The sequence below is a fragment of the Lycorma delicatula genome, chromosome 9 (assembly GCF_047948215.1).
Source record: "Lycorma delicatula isolate Av1 chromosome 9, ASM4794821v1, whole genome shotgun sequence".
Classification (NCBI taxonomy): domain Eukaryota; kingdom Metazoa; phylum Arthropoda; class Insecta; order Hemiptera; family Fulgoridae; genus Lycorma; species Lycorma delicatula.
In genome coordinates this window covers 75,676,998-75,703,659 of record NC_134463.1, presented here as the reverse complement: position 1 = coordinate 75,703,659, position 26,662 = coordinate 75,676,998, and the positions used below count along the sequence as shown (strand labels likewise).

General features: G+C 29.5%; 1 protein-coding gene across 1 annotated transcript in view; it reads right to left on the bottom strand.

Moving 5' to 3' along the window:
- The window catches only part of LOC142330687 (uncharacterized), an 85,803-nt gene extending 62,008 nt beyond the window's left edge, over positions 1-23,795 (bottom strand). The window contains exon 1 of the mRNA XM_075376133.1: positions 23,727-23,795. Within this exon, the coding sequence (XP_075232248.1) occupies positions 23,727-23,772 (46 nt within the window). The 5' untranslated portion in view covers positions 23,773-23,795. The remainder of the gene's footprint in view (positions 1-23,726) is intronic.
- Positions 23,796-26,662: the final 2,867 nt, after the last annotated feature.

Sequence of the window (26,662 nt, the reverse complement as noted above, 5' to 3'; positions counted from 1 at the left end):
ATGAAATAATCTAAGTTATTAAATAGAGAAGATAACATCACCGATTTAATTGTATTATAGCAAAACCTACTTTTTAAGTGGTGTAATTACGTACAGGAGAAGAAAACACCGAAGAAAATTATTTTATAACTTAAGTGGATTCGCGGCTAACATTCTCCATTATCAGCTGTTTCAAAATAACTAAAATAATCACAGCGAATCTTTTAAAATCCAATTTAAAAGATTCTTCCGCTTCGTTTCCCACGGGTAAAAATGGGTTGCTGAATTTAACCGAGATTGTACACCCATCCAAGATGTTGAACGCTCGAGACGCACAAAAACTGATAAGACCGACGGAATCGTTACAAAAATCCACAATGCCGTAATAAATAATCGCCCACTGAAAGTCCAATCCTATCGATAGACCGTATAACCAAATCAAATAAATTAAAATTAAAAAAAAAAACAATCAATAATACCAATTATCTATCCTTATATTTCACACGATATTTTGGGTATTAATTAGTATGCATTTCTTGTTTCAATTTCTATTATAAAAAAAAAGAAAAAAAATGGGAACAGAAGGATGAAAAGTCCGACTGATACGGCAGGAAAATAATTTCTTTTTTGTAATGATGTGACGAAGACGCTGCTAAAGTATTGCTCGAGACCGTTTTTTTATAACTATGTGTGTATGTGTATATATATAATCATAAATGAAACTTCTCTGTTCTTTGTGTAATAGACAAAATATATTTTATTTTATAACTGTTTAGGAAACACAACCATTTTATAATATTATTATTATAGAAAAATAAACACAAAAAAATAACAAAATGACGTTTCGCTCCAAATTCTAAGCTTTCTCGAGTATTATAACTGTAAAACATAATTTACATAATCATATGTAAAACAGTATTGGACTGATCTTAATATTCAACAAAACTGATAATTTGTTAAATAATAATAAATAATAACAATAAATAACAATTCTTTTACACAATAAAAACCAGTCCAATATATTAATCGTTTATCATTCCATTTAAATCAGATAAAATATATTAAATTATACTAGCATATACACCACTTAAACCATTAATACCCGTTCTGTTGTGAATACAAAAATAAACATAAAACATAATAAAACGATATTTCGCTGTAAATTCTAAGCTTTCTCAAGTATAACCGAAAAACATTACATACTTAATCATATTATTATTTTTTCACTTTTTTGACGTTTTTTCCTACAATAATATTGTAATATTATAAATGTAGTAGAAATAACAAAGATGGACCACTGAATGTGAAAATAGGAGGAGAAAAGATTGTGGAGGTAGAAGAATTTTGTTATTTGGGAAGTAGAATTACTAAAGATGGACGAAGCAGGAGCGATATAAAATGCCGAATAGCACAAGCTAAACGAGCCTTCAGTAAGAAATATAATTTGTTTACATCAAAAATTAATTTAAATGTAAGGAAAAGATTTTTGAAAGTATATGTTTGGAGTGTCGCTTTATATGGAAGTGAAACTTGGACAATCGGAGTATCTGAGAAGAATAGATTAGAAACTTTTGAAATGTGGTGCTATAGGAGAATGTTAAAAATCAGATGGGTGGATAAAGTGACAAATGAAGAGGTGTTGCAGCAAATAGATGAAGAAAGAAGCATTTGGAAAAATATAGCCAAACGAAGAGACAGACTTATAGGCCACATACTAAGGCATCCTGGAATAGTCACTTTAATATTGGAAGGACAGGTAGAAGGAAAAAATTGTGTAGGCAGGCCAGGTTTGGAATATGTAAAACAAATTGTTAGGGATGTAGGATGTAGAGGGTATACTGAAATGAAACGACTAGCACTAGATAGGGAATCTTGGAGAGCTGCATTAAACCAGTCAAATGACTAAAGACAAAAAAAAATATTATAAAATGGTTATGTTACCTAAACAATTATAAAATAGAGTATTTGTTATATATATATAATATTCTATTATTATTTTTTTATATATTTGACAATTACATTCTTAAAATCTACGCGTGTTAATTGGAAATAAATTTAATTACACCAAATGGATAAAGCCGTTTAGTGTAATTATATCGTTTGTTTCAACCGATAAAACCTCTGAAATACCGTTAATTCAACACCAAAGACCATAGTTTGACCTTAATGCAATATTTTGCTTACATATAATAATTAATCAGTAATTCAAATATATAATAAATGTATTACTAAAGAAAATGGAAAATGTTATTTATGTTTTTAATAAATAAGACTGTATGACTTATCTATATAAATAAAAATGACTGTTTGTTTGTTTGTCCCGTACGCGTTCCTACACCATTCATCCGATTGCGATGAAACTTTAATGAGATACGCGCACAGCTACGAAGGTCTCTGAATTAGTTTTGACCCGCTAGATGCGCTGGGGCCGAGATATTTCGAAAAAGCGTATTTATGGTCCGATTGACTCATATTCAGAATATGTGTTGCTTACATGGAAAGAATCACCTCTGCAAAAAATTGACCCGATAGATGGCGCTGGGGTTGAGATATTTGGAAAAATTGCATTTCTGGTTCTATTAGGTTCATATTCAGAATATATATTAGTTATCTGAAAATAAGAATTTTTGCAAATACTATACCTGGTAGGTGGCACCGGTGTCGAGATATTTACGAAGCAATTAAACAAATATCCAAACAGACTTTCTTCTTCTATATACTATAAAAGGCAATGTTCGTATGTATGTCCGCTGTAGATTAAAAAACTACTGGACCGATTTACGCGCGTTTTTTTTTTTTGCAAAATGGTCCGAGTGGTCCAGAGAAGGTTTAAAGCTAATGAAATCCTCGAAATGACCAGTAAAAAGAAAGTTAGTGGTATTTTGATCCGACTACTGTGTTTAGAGAGTAGTTTGAATTAAATCCGATAGGTACTGCTATATTGACAATAATGATTTATTTACATTCTGACTTTTATAATGTGAAAGGTTAAATTTTGTGAAGTTCCGTAAAGTTCAGTTTTTTTAACGTTAATTTAAACTTTCAATTGTGTTAATTTAATTTATATATATATATATATACTCAAATCTAGCAATAGCGGTGCATTGCCGGGTCTGCTAGTCTATTATAGATATTGAAAATGGAAAAGACCACTTTCTAATAAAAGCATTGAAAACCTACGAGGAAAATAAAGTGATTTTTATTTTACCATATGACATGTTTTTGAAGTAGATCTAGTATATGAATGTGTTCTTTAAAAAAATAAGTTACAAGAAAGATTACAAATAAGGATTTTTTAATTAATGCAAAACGAGAAAGGAATTAATTCGAGTAAAGTCGAAAAAAGTATGTAAAAAGCAACATTTTTAAGGGAAGAAACTTTGGACCGCATTGAAGAATTAACTGGAATTTAAATTGATAAAGAATAGTGTAATCTTCTGCAAAGTGAGATCATTAAAAAATGTACCAGCTTCAAAGAGGAACCGTGCGTCATTTCTTGAAGTTGTAAGAATTTATTAGTCCTTAATTTCTATATACTTAAGAATCTCATAGAATTTCATAAATTTGAGAACGTTCTAAGCTTTTATTTATTTGAAAGGCTTAAATTATATTCATTCTGATGGAAGGACTACAAGTAAAAACTTTACGTAAAAGAATTAAGCGATGGAAGTATATCAAATCTCTAAGTACTCGTGAATCTACAAGTATCCTCAATGTCCTGCGGCAAAAATTGTGCTTCTGGTTAAAGCTTGTTTATCCGCTATTAATACTATAATTAACCAAAACTTTTTTGAGATAAGGAAACCTTGTCAATATAAAGGATTTGATATTTAAAAGAATAAAAATAAAATCAAAATTCACTACAAAACGTAAAGCAAGAATTCTTCATTTAATTTAGCTTAAATCTGTTTGGTTAAATTTATTGAAAAATTTTCCTTTAAAAACATAGAATTTTAATTCTCCTTTATTAATTGTATTCGCTGAATACTTTATCTACGGATTATTTCACTATTTATCTACTAACCCTAGAAGATAATTATAATTTTTGTTTTTTTTTTTATTTCAGATAGAAGGGGAGACAGTAGAAAATATTATAATATACTTTCAGAAGTTTTAAAAAACATAGTGTGTGTGTGTGTGTGTGTGCGTGTGTGTTTTTTTAATTAAGTATTTAGATAAAAAACACTTATTCAAAAATGATTTTATTGTCTTCTTGACGCATATTAGAATTTCTTTAAAATAGTTTACTTTTATATTAAATTATGTTAAATAAAATAAGATGAAAGGTTAAGTCTTGGTGTAATATTTTTACTTTTAGTTTCTTTTTGTTCTTCTTGTAAAGAAAGTAACTGGGTATCCGTTGCTATTTTTTTTAAACAAAAAAAAAAACCAAGGCAAGGTTCTTTCTTTTTCTGTCTATATGTATATTTTTCCGCAGAATTTCATTTCTCTTACAATGTTCTTATTCTTTTTTATTCATTTTTTTCTTCCCATTTTCTGTTCATCTTCTACTTCGTATTCTATTTATCTATCCCATTTTTTCTTTCTTTTTTTCATAGTCGATATGAGGACTACATCGACTTTCAAATAACAATCAAAATCACAGCAAAGGATGATGGGACATGAATTCGCTTTTACAAACATAATAGATTTAGAGACACAACTTTTATCATCTTCACATATTCACGTGTATATTTATACATACAGAAAGGAAATATTGAAGCGTTGTGAAAGATTATTTATTTGAAATCTTCCTATCTCTCTTCATCTCTGATTCATTTTTCTTTTTCTACTTATATTTACCTGTTTTTTTTTCCGGCAAAACCTTTTTTTTTACTGTAAATGTTATGAATATTACATTACTGAATTTATACATACTATTTAAAATTGTATCAGAATACGTCATTTTAATAAAAATTAGTTTATGATCTATTTAATACATAGGTTTAAATGTTTAAATTCTGTCATTAAAATGTAAGACTAATTTTATATTGATTTTTATTTATTTAGATGCCATATATAAACACAGATGTGTAGCTGATCCAATATTAAACATTGTTAAACACCCTTGAAGATGGCAAAGCACTGAACAAAAATGAATCTAATAAGATAACCGAGATGAAAGTTGTTTATCATTGACATATTTTAATATAAATTTATATCTACGTATTTTACTTTCCCGTCTAGATAGCGCTACAACATAGCTATAGCTCCAGAAGGGAAAGTATTATAATCGGACCAGTTTGGGCATATGGGGTTTTCATCGAATCTTTAGTTTTGACACCTAGGAACCCAAAAAAAAGGATGGAAATTTTCCGGATCTTCGTATGTACGTGTGTGTTCGGGATATTAGCCTCTAAATCACCTTATATCTCCAGAACTAATCGACCGATTTTGACCAAACTTGGTCAAATTACTTCTATATATGGGACATTGATGCCGTTAAATTTTCAACTTTCAAGGTCAAGGGGATGAGACTGTACAGAAGTCATCCTCATTATTTCGAAATTTTGCCTAATTCAGGTCATATTTTTCTTAGGGACATTTTTGAACAATTAAAAAATAACAATATTTGAAAAAAAAATTTCAAAATCGCACCCTCATCCGAAAAGATGCTATAAACTAGTGGCTACCCCCTGTCACCACAAGGAGCGTTAATTTCGCAGTCCGCCATCTTGGAATTCTACTTTTTTGCTGTGGGAAATTCCCTTTTCCCTTGTCCTCTTCGACCGGGAAATTTGAAATTTCACAGGGCTGCTAACCAAATTATTTTTTTTACTTTAGATATTAATTATTTACTTTAGTTAATATTTCAAAGGTTGGTAGCAATGACGTACAGCTGCTGTAGTCGTCTGCTATATTGTGACGTCACAGGTGAGAGGTAGAGTTAAATAAATGAATAATACTTAGATGTGTAAATATGTAACTCGGTTTGACTTGAGTCTCGAACTCAATCGTCCGGTTGACTCTTTACCTGGTGCGTCAAGCCTCGTGGGGCTACACCAGTATTCCGACTGTACACGCGAAATTTGTTCTATGTAAGTTGTGAAATGTATAGTTTAGTTAGTGCCGCTAGTACTTCTATATCCGTGCAAATTAAATACGGTATGCGCGTACACTTAATTAGAATCATTGAATTAAATAAACGAAAAAATATACTTAAATAAAATGATAAATATTTTAAATTAAGTTGGATGTGTATGTGTGTGTAAGACATGTATCAGAAACAACCACAGTTGTACGACTTCCCGGAACGCGGATTTTGCTGTGTAACGGGAAAGTTTTACGACTACGTTGTCAGATTTTAAATTGAAAATCTATGTTGTGTTTATTGAACTGTTGGTAAAGTGACTATAAATTCAAAAAATTATTTCTGAGCTTTATTTTGTATGTTAAAAAAGAATTTTTTTATAACAGAGACATTATATAAAATACCGATTTTCAGATTTTAATAGATTTTTGATACTTTGTAGTGTGGAAAATATTTATATTTAAAATTATATTGTAATATTTTTATAATCCAAAATATATTCATCCTCAATTTTTAACCGGCCATAAAAGCTAAGCCACTAATTCGCTTTTGTTCAAATTTTATATGAATTAACATTTAAAAGAACTGTACCACTACAACGCATTGATATTAGAATCCTTTTTCCTTTTTAGTCTCCGGTAATTACCGTTCAGATAGTACTTCAGAGGATGAATGAGGATGATATGTGTGACTGTAAGTGAAGTGTAGTCTTGTACAATCTCAGTTCGACCATTCCTGAGATGTGTGGTTAATTCCAAAGAACCAACCACCAAAGAACATTGGTATCCACGATCTATTATTCAAATCCGTGTAAAAATTACTGACTTTACTTGGACTTGAACGCTGGAACTCTTGACTTCCAAATCAGCTGATTTGGGAAGACGCGTTCACCATTAGACCAACCCGGTGGGTTGATATTACAATCCTAACTCAATATTTTATAATTGCATAAACTTAACTAAAATTGTTTTTGTTTTTTGAAAACTATTTTCAAAAAATACCCGAATAGCACAGGTGAAATGGCCTTCAGTCAGAAATATAATTTGTTTACATCAAAAATTAATTTAAACGTCAGGAAAACATCTTTGAAAGTATATGTTTGAAATGTAGCTTTATATGGAAGTGAAACTTGGACGATCGGATTACCTGAGAAGAAAAGATTAGAACCTTATGAAATGTGGTGCTATAGGAGAATGTTAAAAATCAGATGAGTGGATAAATTGACAAATGAAGAGGTGTTGCAGCAAATTGATGAAGAAAGAAGCATTTGGAAAAATATAGTTAAAAGAAAAGACCACATATAAGACATCCTGGAATAGTCGCTTTGATGGAGGGCTAGGTAGAAAGGAAAAATTGTGCAGGTTTATATAGATAGAACAAATTATAATAACTAGTTCAATCTTTAAATTATTTTTACAGTCTTAGTAGTGTTCTCAGTTACTGGCTTATTTTTGTGTTTATCTTATATTTAGCAGATATATTGATAAATTAATCGATTTTCTAAAGAATTTGTTTTTCCGTTTTTATCTTACGTCATGGATAAAAGTAAACAGTTTTTTTGCAGACTTGTCTTTTTCATTACTTTTTCGTTGTTAAATCTAACTTTAAAACGAAAGTTATCTCAAAAACTGGCATTGCAGATTACATTTTTATAGAACTTATTAACCCACATAAATAAGTATTCTGTTCATCACTGCTCATCATACCATTAAAATCTTAAGTATCTGATTTCTACCTTCAACTTGAACAGCCTCAAAACACTATTCGTTGGCATCAGAAATCGTCCCCAAATCCATATTTGTATATTCTCTTTTTATTGAAACCAGTTAATCTGATATAATTTACCTTTCTTAGATTATTTCTATCATCTTCCTCACCCTCACCACTACTCATAGTAGTGATAATATAAAATAAGAATGAAACCAAAAACGAAACTGAATAACAGTAAAAAATAATCTGTGTTCACATATAACTATGAACTAGGTTGTTGTATAAGGTCGACGCAGACTAAACATAAATGAACACTCAGAGCACAGAAAATGACACGTCGAATACTTAGCTCCTTCTTTCCATTTTCAGTGGATTAATTCCTTTCTTTTCCAATGAGAGATTTTACAATAGGTCTGTTTACTTGCAACTGAACTCGTTTTTTATTTTAATAAATGAACAGGACGATGCTGATAATTTTTAAGAATTTCTTTATGCAATAAAACAAAAATTCGAAAAAATGGACTAAACCGTTTTTCTCGTTTACCCTTCATTTGCAAGTTCTAGCCAAAACAATAATTTAATTCAACATATAAATTAAAATTTTATTTGAATTTCTTTTTATTGTTTATAATAATTTATATAAATTACTTTAGCAATTTTCCTAAAAAGCATTGTTGTCAGAAATGTTGGCCTTTTTTACTTTGTTGTACAAAGTAAAGGAAGTATTGTGATCGCGAAAAATTTCGGTTTTCAGATTTCAATGGAAATATTCATTTTTACCATCCCTGAATCCCTTTTTACTAGTTTCCGCATGACGTCTGTGTCTTGTATAATTCAAAAACGATTAGCCGTAGGATGTTGAAATAATCAGTGTTGTAACATGTAGTTGTGCACCTCCCTTTTTGATTGGAATCGAAATTAAACTTAAAATGTTAATTAATGAAATATTTGGATCTTAAAGGGAAAGCACATCGTTTCGTATCGTACTTCATCTCCTTTTATTTTTTTTTAACTTATTTTTATTTATTTTTTAACTTTTCTTTTTTAATTCAAATATATTGATTTAATAATTATTAATACGTTATGGTAAAAAAAATGTACAATAAATAATAATAATAATAATTCAATGATAATACAAAAAATGAAAAATAATTATTGGTGAATTAAAATTTTATGTACTTTTAAAAAATGTCTAAATATAATTTAATAGACACTACATATATATGTATATGTAATATATTTGGTGAAACATCTATTTATTTAATATTAATTGAAAATTATAATTTAGGAATCGTATTATTTTTGGATTTTCTTAGCAAATTCTTATAAAAATTGATTATTTTTTTTTGTATTCAATTTAAAGTGACTGCTGATCTTTTTTTTTCACTTGTGCGTAATATGCGCTAGATTTTTGGTGTGTCGCATAAATAAAAATTAATAATTAAACTATTCCATTTAGTGAACTCCTGTATACTGGTTACAAATATTAATTTTGACCTTACGGTGTAGAATAATCAGTTTTTATTATTGAATTATTTGGTAAACAATTTATTTAAAGATTAATCAAGGGACTTTTACTCTAACCTAATATTTCAGGTAAGATTGGTGAATTAATAATTGTATGATAAACACTATTGAAAATAAACAATCGTATATATATATATATATATATATGATAAATACTAATATTTTTAGCAATTGTGCAACTGTCCACTTTTATTAAAGAATTGAAGCATCTTATCTCACTTTCAAATGAAATAGGTTTAAATGAAGTACAGAAAAAATGTTTATATGTAATTTAGTAGACGTACAAGGAAGTCATGTGGTGTCCACATCAGCTTTTTAGTACTTATTTTTTATACGGGTAGTTTTTTAATTACATTTTGTCTCGATACATGAGAAAAATCGATTTGCTTATTGTCTGGCCTTTATTTTCAGTTTTATTTCTTTGATCTTTAATTTAATATTAGTTAATGTTTAAACTTCAGTTCATGATGAAAGTAACAAGGTGTCGCACACCCAGCGTTGCGCAGTGGCTCGTCCCAAAATCCTTTTCCCGTCATGATGTTTTCCCGCGAAAATAATACAACTACATGTCTTATTGCCAATTTTGTTTTGCATTTAAATATCAAAATTTTTTTCCTTGACATAAAATTATTCATGAGGTATTATAACAACATTAAATAGAAGTTGAAGTACGTTATTAAAAAAATTAGTCAAATTAGTTTAAAAGCGAGTAGTTATAAAATCGAGAAAATTCAGAGACAAACTATCCGTGTAAAAGCTAAAACAGAATTGTGTCTTCAGAGAGAAAATTCTTTTCTGCTTTGTCCAGGTAAAAAAATGAGTCAGAGTTGTAAAACAAAACGGATTAAGATATCAAACCTGAATGCAGAACAATTGTTCTCTTTATTGCACGAGGTTTAAAATGGTTTACCTAGAAAATCCCTTGCATTTCATTTGACTCGTTAGAGAAATATGATTATTGAATATAAAATTATTTTTCGCTAAACAACAACTTTTTATTTTATTTTTATTTCAGTATTATAAAGTAATATTCATTTTGGTATCCGTAAAAAAATAAGTAATATCTCATTTTCCCGTGTAAATTAGATTATTAAAAGCAATTTCTTTCAAAAATTGTTTTGCGATAATATTTTTAATTAAACTAAAAAATCATCAATTCCAAAGATGGACCAAAATAAATAATATCAGATCTTTAGTTATAAAATTTTGAAATAAGTTATCTCCCATTTAGTTGATTTTCCATTTTAACAGCATTAAATAGTTTCACATAATAAATGGAAAATAATGTTAGTAAAAAATATATTTTATGAGCATAAAAAAAAATTATCGGTGATTCGATACCGAACCCCACGAATAGCAAAAGGAGTCGTTACCATAGAGCCACACACGCTACACGAAGACTTTATGTCAGTTACACTTCATAAGATGTGTCCCCTGTTTGTTTGTTTAGGTTTTCATTCATTATTTTGAATTTTATCTTAATTAACAATCAATTTCAATATTCTTAAGAATCAATAGACTTGTATAAAATATTTATTTTTATTAAGGATTATTAAAAAAAAAAATTATTATTTTTAATAAATATTAGAACTTTATCAGTACCAAATAATACTAATTCATATTGAAAGTGAATAATCATTCATAAATATTCGATTGTTAGCTCGTTTAATCATTATCATGTATTTAAAATTTTGTAAAATTTTTGTACAACTAAAAACTTTTGTCCCAAAATCCCTTACTTATATGTTCAAATAACCCGGTAGAAAATGAGATTTTGGGACGAGCGTATACGCATGCGCGCCGAATACTGTGCGCAATGCTACACCTTGTTACTTTCATCATGCTTCAGTTGATATAAACAAAATTACGTTACTTAATATCTTCAATAATTTTAACTATACATTTTCCTTTACATTCAGATATTATTAATTTACATAATATTAATAACTATGTCAAAGCGTGTGCGCTTCTGTGTGTGTTTGTGTTTTATATATATAATACAGAAACACACGAAGTTTCTCTGTCACATGTTCACTTAATTTTGTAAATAAAAATTAATGTAAACTTACTTAAGCTGCATTTGTATAACTCACAGGGGTTGTCTATGTTAACAAGTTACATACACCGTCGGTTGAACAGTAAATAAATTTAGAAACTATATATCTAGACAGAGTATATCATTCTCAACTGTCTTACGTGTATTTAATTTACTTATGTCATCCTACAGTCTGTTCTGATAAAAGTTAAGAGTTAATAATAGAGTTTAAATTTCCAAATTATTTGCATTTTACATTTACAATTCTATCAGTTAAACTTTTACACCAGTATATATATATATGTATATATGTATATATATATGTATATATACATACATATACATGTATATATATATATATATATATGTATATATATATATATATATATATATATATATATATATATATATACATACAGAGTGATTCCAAATTCAGGCCAATCTCACGGCAGATAATTCTATAGCCAAAAAAAAAAAAGTTTCATATAAATATAGGTCAGAAAACATAGTGAGTTTCGGCTTGAGAAATATTTAGCCCTGCTTTCTGCTCCCTCTGTGAAATTAAACCGTACTAAAATTTTTAGGGTGCAAATAAGGGGGTTAATTTGGTGGTTCCTTATGGTTTTTTATCTAAGAAATTGAATAAAAATGGTCCCAGACCTCTATATTACTTAGATTTTAAGAAAGATGGAGTAAAACATGAAAAAACATTTGTCGGAAAAAACACTTTTTTTAGGTTTGGAATAAAATAACTTTGTTAATTTATCAAAAAAATAAATAAATAAAAATTTGTAGCTAACTATGTAGAGAATTTAATTTTGAGGAAATTGATGTAAATAATGTCTATTAAAATTAAACATAAATTTGAAAAATTTAACTCTAATTTGAAACAAAATCTGAATCCAACATCTTTATTTTTAGAGACATGCTGAATTCCAGTTTGTTTATGGTTTTAAAGAAGTTCACTTACAAATTCTGTATGATTTTCAACCTTCTGTTTTCCCCAGGGATGATTAACATTATTTTAAAATAATACCCATGCTGCTTTCTCAGATTCAAAGTCAAAATTTCTTCATTAGCTTACGTATCTGGTCCAACAAATATTTATTTTTTCCTGAATGATTCTAGGAAACTTGCTCATTAGGTATAAGAAATATTGGCTATAACGATAATTTCTCTGACAAAAATGTTTTATCAATCAAGTTTTACTTGTAATATTGGAAAATACACTTCCTTCGGTTTTACAAGATCTTGAAAAATAACATTTTTTCTGCCCAGTTATGAGAGTATCTCTCTTCGGTCCATTTTTTTAATGTAGCGATTTTTCCTGACTACTGTTTCACTCGTACAAGAAACAACAGTACTTAGTATAACCAATCTGCAGTCCTAATAAAATGGCTATTACCTGGCTTTTGAGACTTTTAAGTTTTCAGATATGTGCCAAGAATACTTTTAATACTGTAACGTAGATGGTAAAAGTTTCATATTGCCATTTGTCTCCTTTATTTGTGCTGCATAAGCAAGGAATTGAAGAAATTTCTCTTACTCAAAAAGCAACAGAAATTCCCATTTCCATTCTGAAGGAGGAGGACTTTCAAACTCGTTTTACAGAACTCTTTAAACATTCATATCATAGTAAATTCAATAAAGAATTTACATCATTAAGTACGCTGTATTATCTTCTAAGAAGAACAGGTGCTGAAATTCTTGCTGGATAATACGATCCAGCATTCTTGCTGGGTATTTTTTTACGGGAAAACCATATTTTAGCACCACTGTCAAGGATATTCCAGCAGCTATTTAATCTTCAAATCAGTAACTTTAATTTTAGACAAATTAAGACCACGAACCATATGTTTAAGTTCTGCTTGAGTAATTTTGTAAAGTTCACTGCTCGCTCCTTAGAAATCTGGATCGTCTTCTTTGCAGTAATTTCTAAATCACCATAGCCTCTATCAACTTCAAATTTTCTTTTAAACTCCATGTTTCTGGCAAAGCTGAAACAGATAACTCTTCACTGTCTGAAATAGCTTACGGCTGATTGAAGACTAGAATATTACAAAAATTTCTTGAACTTAGTAGTAATAGCTTTGATTTTTTGCGATTCAAAAATAATAGTCTATCGAATGGTCCTTAGACTCTGTACATACCACAAGATTTGTAAAAGGCATATGTTGAAACTTCACACTTAGCCAACTATTTAGCAAAGTTATCCAAGAATTACAGCGAAGAGGATAGCCCACTAGTCCCAATCTCCTATTTTATACCCAGAATAGAATTGTATGATTTCTTAACCCCAGGAGTAATATTTCTGCTATGAGATTTAAAACTTAACTCATCACACATAGTAGAAATTGTTAGGGTGATTTATACAATTAATGAAATCATATTACTGCTTTAAATTTATTTTCCCTGGAAGGAATGATCCGCAGTAAACAGTTGTCATTCTGATCATTAGTCATACTGATCACTCCTCCAAATTATTCCACTCTGACACATTTGAAAATATCTTCAGACTTCATATTTCATTATTAATATAAGCACTGATTCACAAGAAATCTTTTCGTAAATTTTCTCTATTAAAAGCGTTAATAGAGAAGATCGTTTTAACGATTTTAATTTTTTACGAGTTAGTATTACATAAAACCGGTGAAGCTCTGAAGGCAAATTTTGAGGCGATATTTGACTTCAGCTTTCAAGAAAATTCGTAAAAGTAAGCCAAGATTATTTGTGTAACATAATTCTTGTAGACCAATGTAATTTAAAAATTAATACTTTTTTTCATGCAAAGAATGGTGTTCTGGATTTGAAGGACACGCCCAGCGCGAGAGGAGAAGTATCTTTCTGCCAATGACGTCTGCTTTTTACTAGTATGGTAGGGGAAGGGAACTGACATTCACCAATCGCTCTCGTATTTCTTCATACACATCGATGCATAAAGTTACCGTACATATAAATACCCTAATTCCAGCCACCAAAATTTTCTCTTGTTCCCACCTACTAGTTACCATACATGCATATAATCTACATCACTTAAGAGTGTCAAGCGTAGGGAAACGCGACGGTTGATATCCAATACCAATTTTCTTTGCCCGATCGTTTCTTTTAAGTTATGTCGCCATTAATTGGATGGTATGACCAATGAAACCCTATTTTTCTGTAATTTGAGGAAATATGAAAACATTTTTAATAATTATAGTACCCTAGCCACAAGTAAGGACACAAATCAAATTTAATTTGAATAGTCTTGTTTCGAAGTTATAATTTTTTCATAAATTTCACCATGTGGTATCAAAAAATAAAGTTTTCAAATTAAAAAAAAATATTTAATCATATTTCATTTTTTTTTTAGTTGTTACCGAAAATCGACAGAAAAAATCGACAAATTTTCGACCTTTTCTAGTTGACAAATCGACAAAAAAAAGTTAAAAATCCAATTTTTTGGATTTTGGGTTTTTTTTGGACACTTTTATAATATCTTGAAAACTACAGGAGTTACAGATGTTCGATCGATTTTATTACATTTTTCAAGTCAACAAACATAAGAAACCATCAACTTTAACCTTTATATAACGCCATAAAAATTTTATTATGACTCATTTCATCGCGGGAACTGAAATCCAGGCAAAATATTTCGCTAGTCGTAACTCAATAACAAAGCGTTTTCGAACGGATTTTATATGAACTATTTTCCTTATTTCAAATTCTATAATCAGTTATTTCCCTTTCCTCCTAAATCACTTTGTATAAAACTTATTTTAAGTTTTTCACTTTCAAGTTTTGTTTTCGTATAAATTATTATATTTTCTTTTACTATTAACATTTAAAAAATTGTATTCCGATTTTACATTACCTTATTAATATTTAAAGAATATATTTTCATATTCTACAACTTTTTATGTCTAATCTATAAATTTTTCATTATAAATAGAAAACTGACGTCAGATTTTGTTAATGGTCATACTGATAATACAGATCATTATCATCATTTAGATTTATATAAGATCTTTTAATTTTTTATCCATGTGTTTTTTTTTTCTTATCAATATATTATTATTTCTCACTGGCAGGAAGCTGTTTTATTTAATTATTCATATTTAAATTCAATAAAATGATGATTGAAAAAAATAAAGAAGAGTACAAATTTTAAAAAAAAATTATTTTTTAAGTAGTGAACAATTATTTGGTAAAAAAAAATTGAAACATAAGAATAATTAATAATAATTAATCTTAAATAGAAATTATATAAATTAAAATTTTTAATAAGAAATAAAAACAAAAATTTGTTGTAATTTGCTGCAAATTAAAAATTTTGCATATACTTAAAAACGTTGAAATTTAAAGAATTGAAAAAGTAATATTTTTTAGCGACTTTTCGAAGAAAAGTACGGTATTACTTTCGGTTGCTTGGTTGGATTAGGGAGTGAAAATGAATTTTCTTTACATTCTGAGATATGAGAAAATTATGTGAAAATACCATTCACATAAATTGGGGTTTTCTTATATTTATTTATATATAAACCTACGTATAAGATTTTGTGGCTCAAAAATCTCCAAATCTACTACATAAATTTTATTGAAATTCAGATATGTTGTAGTAGTGCATCTGAAGTGTGCGTGTGAAAATTTTATGAAGATTGGTTGAGTCGTTCTTTAGTTACGCTTCATTTGAGATGGAAAAAATTTTATCGGGGCAAGTTAGAAGCGTGGTTCGTTATAGCTGCAAGTTGGAATGTTGACGTTTATTTATCTGACATATCTATTGTTAACAGTATTTAACAAAAAAAAAGAAGAGATTCAATTATTAAAAGTAAATTAAATTAACAAAAATAAGTCTTCTTGAGCAGAACTACGCAAGATTTTTGTTTTCAGTGTGGTTTTTAATTTTTAAGCTTAATTTTGTTTTTAAATTATTTTTTTATTATTATTTGGATTACGGATACACCTACAAAAAATATTTACAGTACGAAAAAAGTTTTAACAAAGTATAAAAGAAGAGAAATGTCGTCTTAATAATGATAAAAAATAAAGAAATGAATAGAAACGGGAATAAAGAGATTACTACCAAGCACGTGAAAAGGTTGTCTAGATTACAAAAATTAATTTGTTTTTTTTTTCTCTTAAATTTATAAGCTTACATAGTATAAATATATAATTAATGGTAATTTACCTTAAATAAATTTTTCAATCAATTTTTTTTTTTTTTTTTATATTTCTTATGAAATTACGTAGTTACCATTGCGTTTTTAAAAATAAAAAATTAAGCACCCATACAAAATACTATATTTAGATCTTTTATTTAATACATATAATTTTTCATGTAAAATCTTACACTATGTTATCTGCAAGAAGGAAATTCCTGCAGGGTACAATCGGAGGTATCCTTTTTTACAAGAAAAAAATTATCGAATCGATGCCTTTGGTGGTCAAATGTTGCCTTTGAATGTATATTAGAAATATTTATAAGGTTTGAATTGAAAACTTCCTTTCTTTATGAACTCCATTAAAAAAAGAGACTCGCAGATCATCCAAAACATACTTAAACAATCTGTATAATTAATACCGACCTTAAATTACAGAAAATGCGTGTTTTATCCATGAAAAAGTACTGTGAAAAATAATGAAACACAACACCTGTTCCATTATAGGTGACGGTAATAAATATTTTAATGTTGATCCAGTTGATTTTGTTCATAAAAAAACTGATTGAAACAATGAACATCAGTAATCTTAGAGAACGCAATTCTAACCAAACCATTTATAAACTAATATGGTTTTCATGTGTCTATATGGTTTTCATCAAGATTATATTTTGATGAAAATAGACTAATTCATTTCATTGAGTTTTATATGCTGATTACAACAATTTAGTAAAAATAGCAAGTAAAATTTGTGTATCTTGTTTCTAATTAAAGTTGAATTTCTCAAATTTGTGTTTAATTTTAATAGACGTTATTTATAACAATTTTCTCAGGATGAAATTCTCTACAAAGTTAAATGGAAATTTTTATTTGTTTATTGGTAAATTAACAAAGTTATTTTATTTTACACCTAGAAAACTGTATTTTCCGACAAAAATTTTCCGTGTTTTACCCCGTTTAAAACCTAAGTGACACAGAGGTCTTGTACCACTTTCATTCAATTTCTTAGATCAAAAACTTAAAGGCACCAAATTTACCCCTACATTTTTACCTCAAGAATTTTAGTACGGTTTAATTTCACAGAGGGAGAAGAAACAGGGCTAAATGAACCTAAACTCGCTAATGAACCGTTTTCTCACCTATGTTAAATGAACTTTTTTTATTATTTTTGGCTATAGAATCATCTCCCGAGAGATTGGAGAGCAATTTGGAATAATCGGTATATCCATTAATTAATCTATATGATTATAGATTTCACAGTTAGCAGAAGCAAATACATTACTTAGATATTGATAATTATGGGAAGGTCATTAAATAATAAATAGAGGTAAATGACAACAGCGGAAGTACTATTTTATAGAATAAACTGAAACTGTCTGACACTCAAGTTGATACCTCTGACATAAGAGATATCAATTACCCGAAAAGTTCCATTATTATAACTTATTTTGTTTATTTCAAAATGTGGGCTCCGCTTGAATCGTGTACCATTGAAGAATAGCGCCCTGTGATAATCTGAAGTATATAAAATGTATTAAATGTTCAAATTTTTATAAGTAGATCGTACAGTTTAAATCGGGTAGAACAAGTGTCATCAATTTTCATCGTAGCGGAATAACGGTGGAAGTTAAATAACTGACTCTTTGCAATGCGCATTAATGGTCTTATTTTAGAACAGACGCAAATAAATTTAGGAAATTTTAGTACGAGTCTCGGCACAGTCTATTTCATTATCCATGATAAGCTGGATTTCCATAAAACGTATTCAAGGTAGGTTCCAGGACGTCTATTAAAAATCATAAAGACACCCGAATTCACACGTGTACGAAAGTTAGACACAGGTTTTTAGCGGAAGCTAATGTTTTTTTTTTTTTAAATCGCACATCCTGACCCGTAGGGAAGACAAAATTGAAGCGCGTTGTGACAATTCGGGTTGCCTCACCACCCCCTCCGTTCTTAGCCTTGATGGGTTTTACCGGAAGTCATCTTTCGGACCCCCAACCTGATTCATATCTCTCAGTCACAGTTTGGCCTCTGTCTTGGCATATGCAAATGCCACGCGTGACATTTCCATCGGTGAAGAAACTTACACTGTCAATACCACCTTATCAAAATGAATCGATATAATTATAAAATCTGATCTAAGAATCTATTTAATTTTGAGCTAATCAATCCTAATACCGTACTAAAAATCATACCACATTTAGAATATTTTCTGCAACATCACCAAATCACCTAATCAGAACAAACTACTCAGACGCCTAAACTGGCGGTAAAAGCGCCCAAACAGATCCCTAGCCACCCGAATCATCCGAACTGTGACTCCTAAACACCCTCAGCGATTCGCTGAAGAACTAAATATCTCATAAAACCCTCGACAACCATTCGCTCGGCCCGGTTTTTCCAATTTACAACTAATCCAAACTCTACCCAATTTTTTGGAGCTTTCGCACAACCTCCGAACGTCTACGTTCATACCTTCGACAAACATAAAGAACATGAAAATAATTATCGACACTGCCACCCTGCGGACACAAATCCGAGTCAATCAGGCCGAATCGAGCCAGTCTGTTTCTGAAGGCACCGTACTCAGAAAGAAATTGTGTGACATACTTATTGAGAGACACCCAAGAGGCGTCCCGCAGACACGTGAAGTCTAGAAAGAGATCGTGCGTATAATGCCCATCAAACGTCTCGTCCCATCCCATCTAGTCTGCCACAATTGGAATCCACTTTCTTCAATCTCTCAATAACTTATGAAGAAACTCAATTCATCTTTTAGAGCCGGAATCCGAACGTCAGAGTATGGAATGAAAAATATCCGAGTTGACCCGCAAGGAAAATATTCAAAACCTACGCTTCAGCCGGTAAAGTGATGCTAACAATATTTTGGGATTATAAGGGTCAAATATTTTGTGAATATTTGGACGGACAATGTACAATCAACAGTGAGTGCTATTGTGAAAGTTTAAAAGATAAGGTAAAACCCACAGTAAAGAGGAAACGACCCTGTCCTATCTAAAAAGCGTATTTCTTCTGCATGATAACACCCGTCCCCGGGTGATAATAACGCCGAAGCGTTTTTCGCCCGCTAAAACGAAAAAAAAGAAAGAAAAAAAAATAAAATAAAATTTTTTTGTTTGGTTTTCTGAAAGATTTTGTACGTAGTATACCTAATTCGGCAATAATCAGTGGGTCAGGAATCCGGTACAAGAATGGTTGTGACACCGAAATAAACAATTCTTTAATATTGCAATACGAAAGTTCGAAGATAAAACAAATGCGTATAATCGGGGATTATGTTGAAAAGTAGCGTTAGTTTCATTGTCATTGAACAAATAATTTTTTTTTTTTTACAGTTGTTTATCTCTTTAATAATGAAACGACCCTGGTAATTAATTAAATAAAGTTTAATATTTATAAAAATATATCGGTGTTACTCGTACACATTCCATCATTGAAATGTTTATTATTACTCAAAAACATACTGAAATAGTTGATTATTTTTCAGTATGATTAAAATTACTAACTTCATTATTTTATTGTTGTTCTTACTTGTAAAATATAATTTATTTAATTGTAGATTACTGTAATAATAATCTGAAATGTTATCATATTTTAAACGATAATTAACAGATTACCAAGTTTTCCTTATTAAAAATCTATTGAAAGTATTATGTTCAAAATATTTGCTATGATTTTTTTTTTATAGAATGTAAACTTCATTATATTTATGGAATAATCATTCAATAATAAATAAGTTAATGTCAACGAGGTATTATGACAGAATGTTTAATAAACAAGAAATTTTATAAAATTAGAACAAGAGATAAATATTAAAAACTGCCAAAAGAAACACATTGCTCTTTAATGTAGGATAATTACTAAATGTTGGATAATTAAACAGCGTGGGGTTGACACTTTTGTATGTAGTATAATTTTGTTTTCGAATCTTTTAAATTTTGTTAAACATATATATATGACACGCCCGGTAACAGAAGAATTCCAACGCGGGTTCATACATCTAAATCGGTTCAGCCGTTTAGCTGCTACGATGAAACAAACATACATACATACATACATACACACCACACACACACACACACACACACACACACACACACACACACACACACACACACACACACACACACACACACACACACACACACACACACACACACACACACACACACACCCTAAATACATTACACTCTTTTTTGAGCAGTCGTGTAATAAATTATTAGAGTATAAACCACAATGAGTTTTTTTTAGAAGGAAATTAAAGATATTTTAATTTTTAAAGGTATAAATTTATTTTAATGAAAATAGCAGTTTTTAATTTTTAGAGATTTATAGGATTATTTTGTTTTTCATAAACTTTATTAAATCAATTTTCTCAAAATAAAACTTTGTACACGTTTTATCAATAAAATTTACACGTTTATTAGTCATTTAACAAAGTTATTGCACCTCAAACCTAAAAAAAAATGTTTATTACCATCGAATTTTTCTGTTTTAAATAGGATATCATGTAAACTACGAGAAATACAGTTCTAGGATTTATTTTTATCGATTTTTTAAGTCGAAAAACATTAGAAATCATCAAGTTTACACCTCTCTCTCCCCCTATCACATTCTCTCTCTCTCTTTCTTTCTTTCTCTCCCTCTCTCTTTATGTTTAGCCTCTAGAACCACCGTAAGGTATTACTTCAGACGATGAATGAGGATGATATGTATGAATGTGAATAAAGTATAGTCTTGCACAGTCTCAGGTCGACCACTCCTGAGAAGTAGGATTAATTGTAACCCAACCACCAAAGAAAACCGGTATCCAGGATCTAATATTAAAATCCATATAAAAGTAAATTACTTTTACTAGGATTTGAACCTTAGGACTCTCTACTACGAAATCAGTTGATTTGCGACTTAACCACTAGACCAGCCCGGTGGGCTATCTAGTTTACCCCTAATATACTGAAATTTCACGGGGAGAACTGAAATCCTCGCGACGAAATATTTTACTAGCTGTTGAAACTTGGACAATCGGAGTATCTGAGTAGAAAAGATTAGAAGCTTTTGAAATGTGGTGCTATAGGAGAATGTTAAAAATCAGATGGGTGGATAAAGTGACAAATGAAGAGGTATTGTGGCAAATAGATGAAGAAAGAAGCACTTGGAAAAATATAGTTAAAAGAAGAGACAGACTTATAGGCCACGTACTAAGGCATCCTGGAATAGTCGCTTTAATATTGGAAGGACAGGTAAAAGGAAAAAATTGTGTAGGCAGGCCACATTTGTAATATGTAAAACAAATTGTTAGGGATGTAGGATGTAGAGGGTATACTGAAATGAAACGACTAGCACTAGATAGGGAATCTTGTAGAGCTGCATCAAACCTGTCAAATGACTGAAGACAAAAAAAAAACTCGATAACAAAGCGTTTTCGGATATATATGTGTATGAACTTTTTTCCTTATATCAAGCTCTAGAATCAGTTTCCAAAATATATTTCCCTTTTCTTTTAACTCACATAGTCTATGACACTCCAGGTAACGTAAGGATTCCAACGCAAGGTCATACATCTAAATCGGTTCAGCCGTTGAGCTGCTACGGTGGAACAAACATACATATATTTAGTTTTAATTTAAATATACCTGAATTTTAAAAAATACAACATTTTTACACAAGACATTAGTAGAGATTTAATAATTAAACATACGAACATACACATACATTCATGTATGTACCTAAATATATTGCATTCGTTTTTGGGCAGTCTTATTACTAATCTTCTGATTCTATGATATAACCTATCAGCTGATATTGATAGCTGGTTCTAATGAAATTGATCTTGATACAGTATCAAAACCTTATTAAAATACAGTAAATTTATGTTTGATTTTTAATTGCACCATATACATCGGTTTAATTTGATTGTTGAATTCAATTAAGAGCACTGTTCTTAAGAATGGTCGGAATGAGACTTGGTATTTTTATTTAATAACCGAGCTGCAAAAGAGTTTATACCTACTTTTTTAGAGGCAGTTTAATCCCAGAATAAAATAAAAATAATTTAAATTTCATTAATATAATTCGATACTGTTTTTATTTTATTTTTAGAAATTAAGTACAATCATGTACAGAATTTATTTATTAATTATTTTATGTTGCTGTACTTAGAGCACAACAATTATTATTTAAAAAAATCAACGCAAGTAATAATTTTGATAAAATAAATAATATAAAACCACACAATATTACAAGTTATAAAATAGGTAGGTTTTTTTTTATTACAATTAATAACGGAAATTCCGTTATCCGTAATAAGCATATTTATAAGAGTAATAATTAAAGGCAGCCTGACAGTATCTTTCCCAATAATTGATATATCCATTCCCAAGAATAACACGTATCCCATTCCAGGTTTACTGAGGAAAATGAGGAATGAAGTGGTTTCCCATTGTTGTTAGTTTTTTTTTCGTCAATGAGCCAGTTTTAATGTCACTTATCAGCATAACAAACCAAGAAAATTAAATTAATATGTCCATCCTATAAACAGCTTTACCGTTCAATACAGGGACTAGCTGTTCAATACTCTTAGTAACATCATTACTCTTAGAGAAAGAAACTTTGAAGAAAATCAGAAACATACAGTATAAAAGAATGAAATTAAACAGGGGACACAACCCCCCCCCCCCCAGTCATACATACGGATGTACGTTTTTGTATATCTCATATTTTTTAGTAGATGTAAAAAGTTAAATGTTTTGTTTAATTAATTATTAAACAATTTAGTTTTATTTTAATTATACCTCAATTTTAAAAAATAAAACAAAATTTTATACAAGAAAGATTAGTTCAAATTTAATAATTAACTTCATTAGGATAATTTTTACATCAAAATATGTAAAAGTTTAATATTGGTAAAAAAATAATAATTTTATCTTTACGTATAGACTAAAGAATTTTAAAAATCAATTTATCAAACAAAGATTATTATATATATAATATATATATATATATATATATATATATATATATATATATATATATATACACACACACATACATTCATACACACACACACGAAATAATTAATATATTAATTAACAGTTATTTCATCACAATTTACTGAATTATTTTTCTTTTTTTAATTCGACTATCAATTCGTATTTATTATTGGATACATATCCTTCATTCATAATTAGTTGATTTTTTCTTCAAAATATATAAAAAAATATATATTTTACTTTCTTTTTTTTTAAATACTAAAAATTCTTTAAAAATAAATAAAACTTACCTCCAAATGCAGCGAAGCATTGTCTAAATACACTTTTTGAAAACATATTTACGTAAACTATACATAAGTGTTTATATTTTATTGAATGTTGTTCAACAACGAAGAATTCATAAACAAATAATATATTGTTCTAATCTAGACATGGTTGGTTGTTTGTTTTTTTTTTTTTTTTTTTTGTTTTTTTTTGTATATTTATATGTATATTATTTTTTAAATAAATAAAATAATATCTTAATCCTGATTTACTGTATTACGTTCACTTATAATAAATAAATATTATTACTATTAATTTTCATCTAAAAACTATTTGAATATTATGTTAACAATCGGCTACTATTATATTTGAGATGACGGTCCTACATTGAACTGTTTCAACTTGATAGTTTATAAAAGATAATAGATAAGACGCATACATTAGTATAGTTTAATTTCTTATCAGTTCCGTTATCAAAATGGACTGGTGTGGCTAAACTGTTCTACTATTAAAAGGCCTATATTACTATATAATAGATGCTTATTTTGTATGTATATGAATGGATAAAAATTACTAGTTTTAATATATTTTAAATTATTATTTGTTATATATTTAAACCTTAATATATATTTTATGTACTATAGAATAACATAAGCGGATAATACACCTACCATTAATGTAATAGTAATAATAATACTAATTATAAGATAAAGATTAAACAGAGAATTAGGGTTATTATTCTCATTATGTTTAAAAGTAATTTATTACGTAACTGGTGTATAATTTCTCAATTTTTTTTCTTGATTATAAATTTTTTATTTGTTACAAAATTTAATTTAAAATCATGCAATAATAATATGAAATAAATAAAAAAGATCTTTATTACTAATGATAGAAGATTTTTAAAAAAAATATTTTTTTAACTTTTAAAAAATTGTATACATAGCAGTCGCCCCGACTAGTCAGAACCTGGACCCTCAGGAGCCAGGTCGGCCCAGACGAACCCCGGGGTTTCTCGGGATCTACCCCAGGGACGCAGAGCTTGCTTCGTTTGCCATTCCGGCGTTCGCAACGGGACGGCGCCTTGTACACCCGCAAATCTCGCTTCGGTCGCTATTCCTGTCTACCCAGAAGGCTCCGCCCCCTGGACCTTCGCACTATTCTCAAGATTGTGAGAATAATACTGATAATAACAATTAAATTTTCTTTTTCAGGTTTTATAGAAACCTGAAAAAGAAACTAAATTACAAAAGACAAAATAATAGTAGCTATGGTAACTGAACCCGCCGGGTTGGTCTACTGGTGAATGCGTCTTCCCAAATCAGCTGATTTGGAAATTGAGAGTTCCAGCGTTTATGTCGTGATAAAGTCAGTTATTTTTACACGGATTTGAATACTAAATCTTGGGTAACGGTGTTCTTTGGTTGGGTTTCAATTAACCACACATCTCAGAAATGCTCGAACTGAGACTGTACAAGACTACACTTCACTTACAGTCACACATATCATCCTCTGAAGTAATACCTGAACGGTAATACCCGGAGGCTAAACAAGAAAAAGAAAGAAGTTATAGTAACTGAAGTACACACACCGTTGACGACGAAAAACTCATAACTTTTGCTTTGCCGTGTTGGCAGAACTATAATAATAAGCATTAATCTTTTTTTCCTTAATGAATATCTTTAATCTACAACATCATCCTCGTTGGGGGTGAAGAAATAATGAATATTTTTAGTATTTTAACCTTCCAGGGAGCTAGGACCTCGGTCTGTGGCTTAAAACCTTCCATTGTATAATTACGAATGTATCCTGAAAATTTGAAAGCGATCGATAGGTTGGTTCTTCGAGATTTTTCAAAATGACATATATATAAAAACCTTCTCGGCTTATTCTAAGAAACATGGGTAAAAATTTAGTTGCGATTGATTTAGTAGTTTTTTTTTATCCTGAACAAACAAATATCCTCTTTTTCTTTATACAATAGTATAGATATAATTTTATTTAACGTAAATTTAATCCCATTATTATTGTAATACTATTCGTTCGAATAATTCAGTTTAAATCCAGTTCAAACAGTGATAGAGACTCACAGTTCATAGTTCATTAATTCAATTCATTAAAGTTGGTGTGTCAACCGGCATATCTCCACTACTACACATATATTTTCGAAATTTTTCGATATGAAATATATCCAAATACCTTCCCAATTATCAGAAGAAAAATGGGTAAAAATTTGGTTGCGATCGATCCAGAAGTTTTTTTTTTTATCCCGAACAAACAAAAATCCTCTTCGTCTTTATATAATAGTATACTGTATAGATTTTTAGTTTTTTATTTTAAAGAAGTCAACAACAGATCCCCCGTTCATCGCACCCTCTCATCTCACATTCTACATTTCAGTCTTCAAAACAGTTTTTCTTTCTTTTATTTTCGATATATATACATCATTATGACTGATTAGACTTACGGAGTGTCTATGCAGAAATTCTGACCTTCCGAATTCATTTATTTGGGTCTGAAACAATATTTTTTACCAACCCATAGATCAGTGGGATCAGGATTTCTCTGTTCGGAGTTGTGGTTTTAACTCGCTAAAATATACAATTTTAACACGCTAGATATTCGTTCTAATGGAATCAGTCGATGAAGGAACAGATAGACCCACGGACTAATCACGGACCTTCAAAAATGGCTGGCAGCAAACACGGGGAATTGAGGTACGAGCTAGTTGTATTCCTTAACGGTCACGAGTGTTTTAAGACACTCTGTGTTTTAAACACAGATTGTGATTATTCCTGGGAGGGGGATATCAGAATATACGGTGTTCGTGTGCGATCGGTTCCTGTAGCATAGGAAAGCATGCCGGAGAGAATTAGAAGTTCTTATACCAGAAAATATCACTGGATTAAGATTATCCAAACATGGTGGAAGAAGTGCAGGAGTGAGAAATTCCTCCTGAATC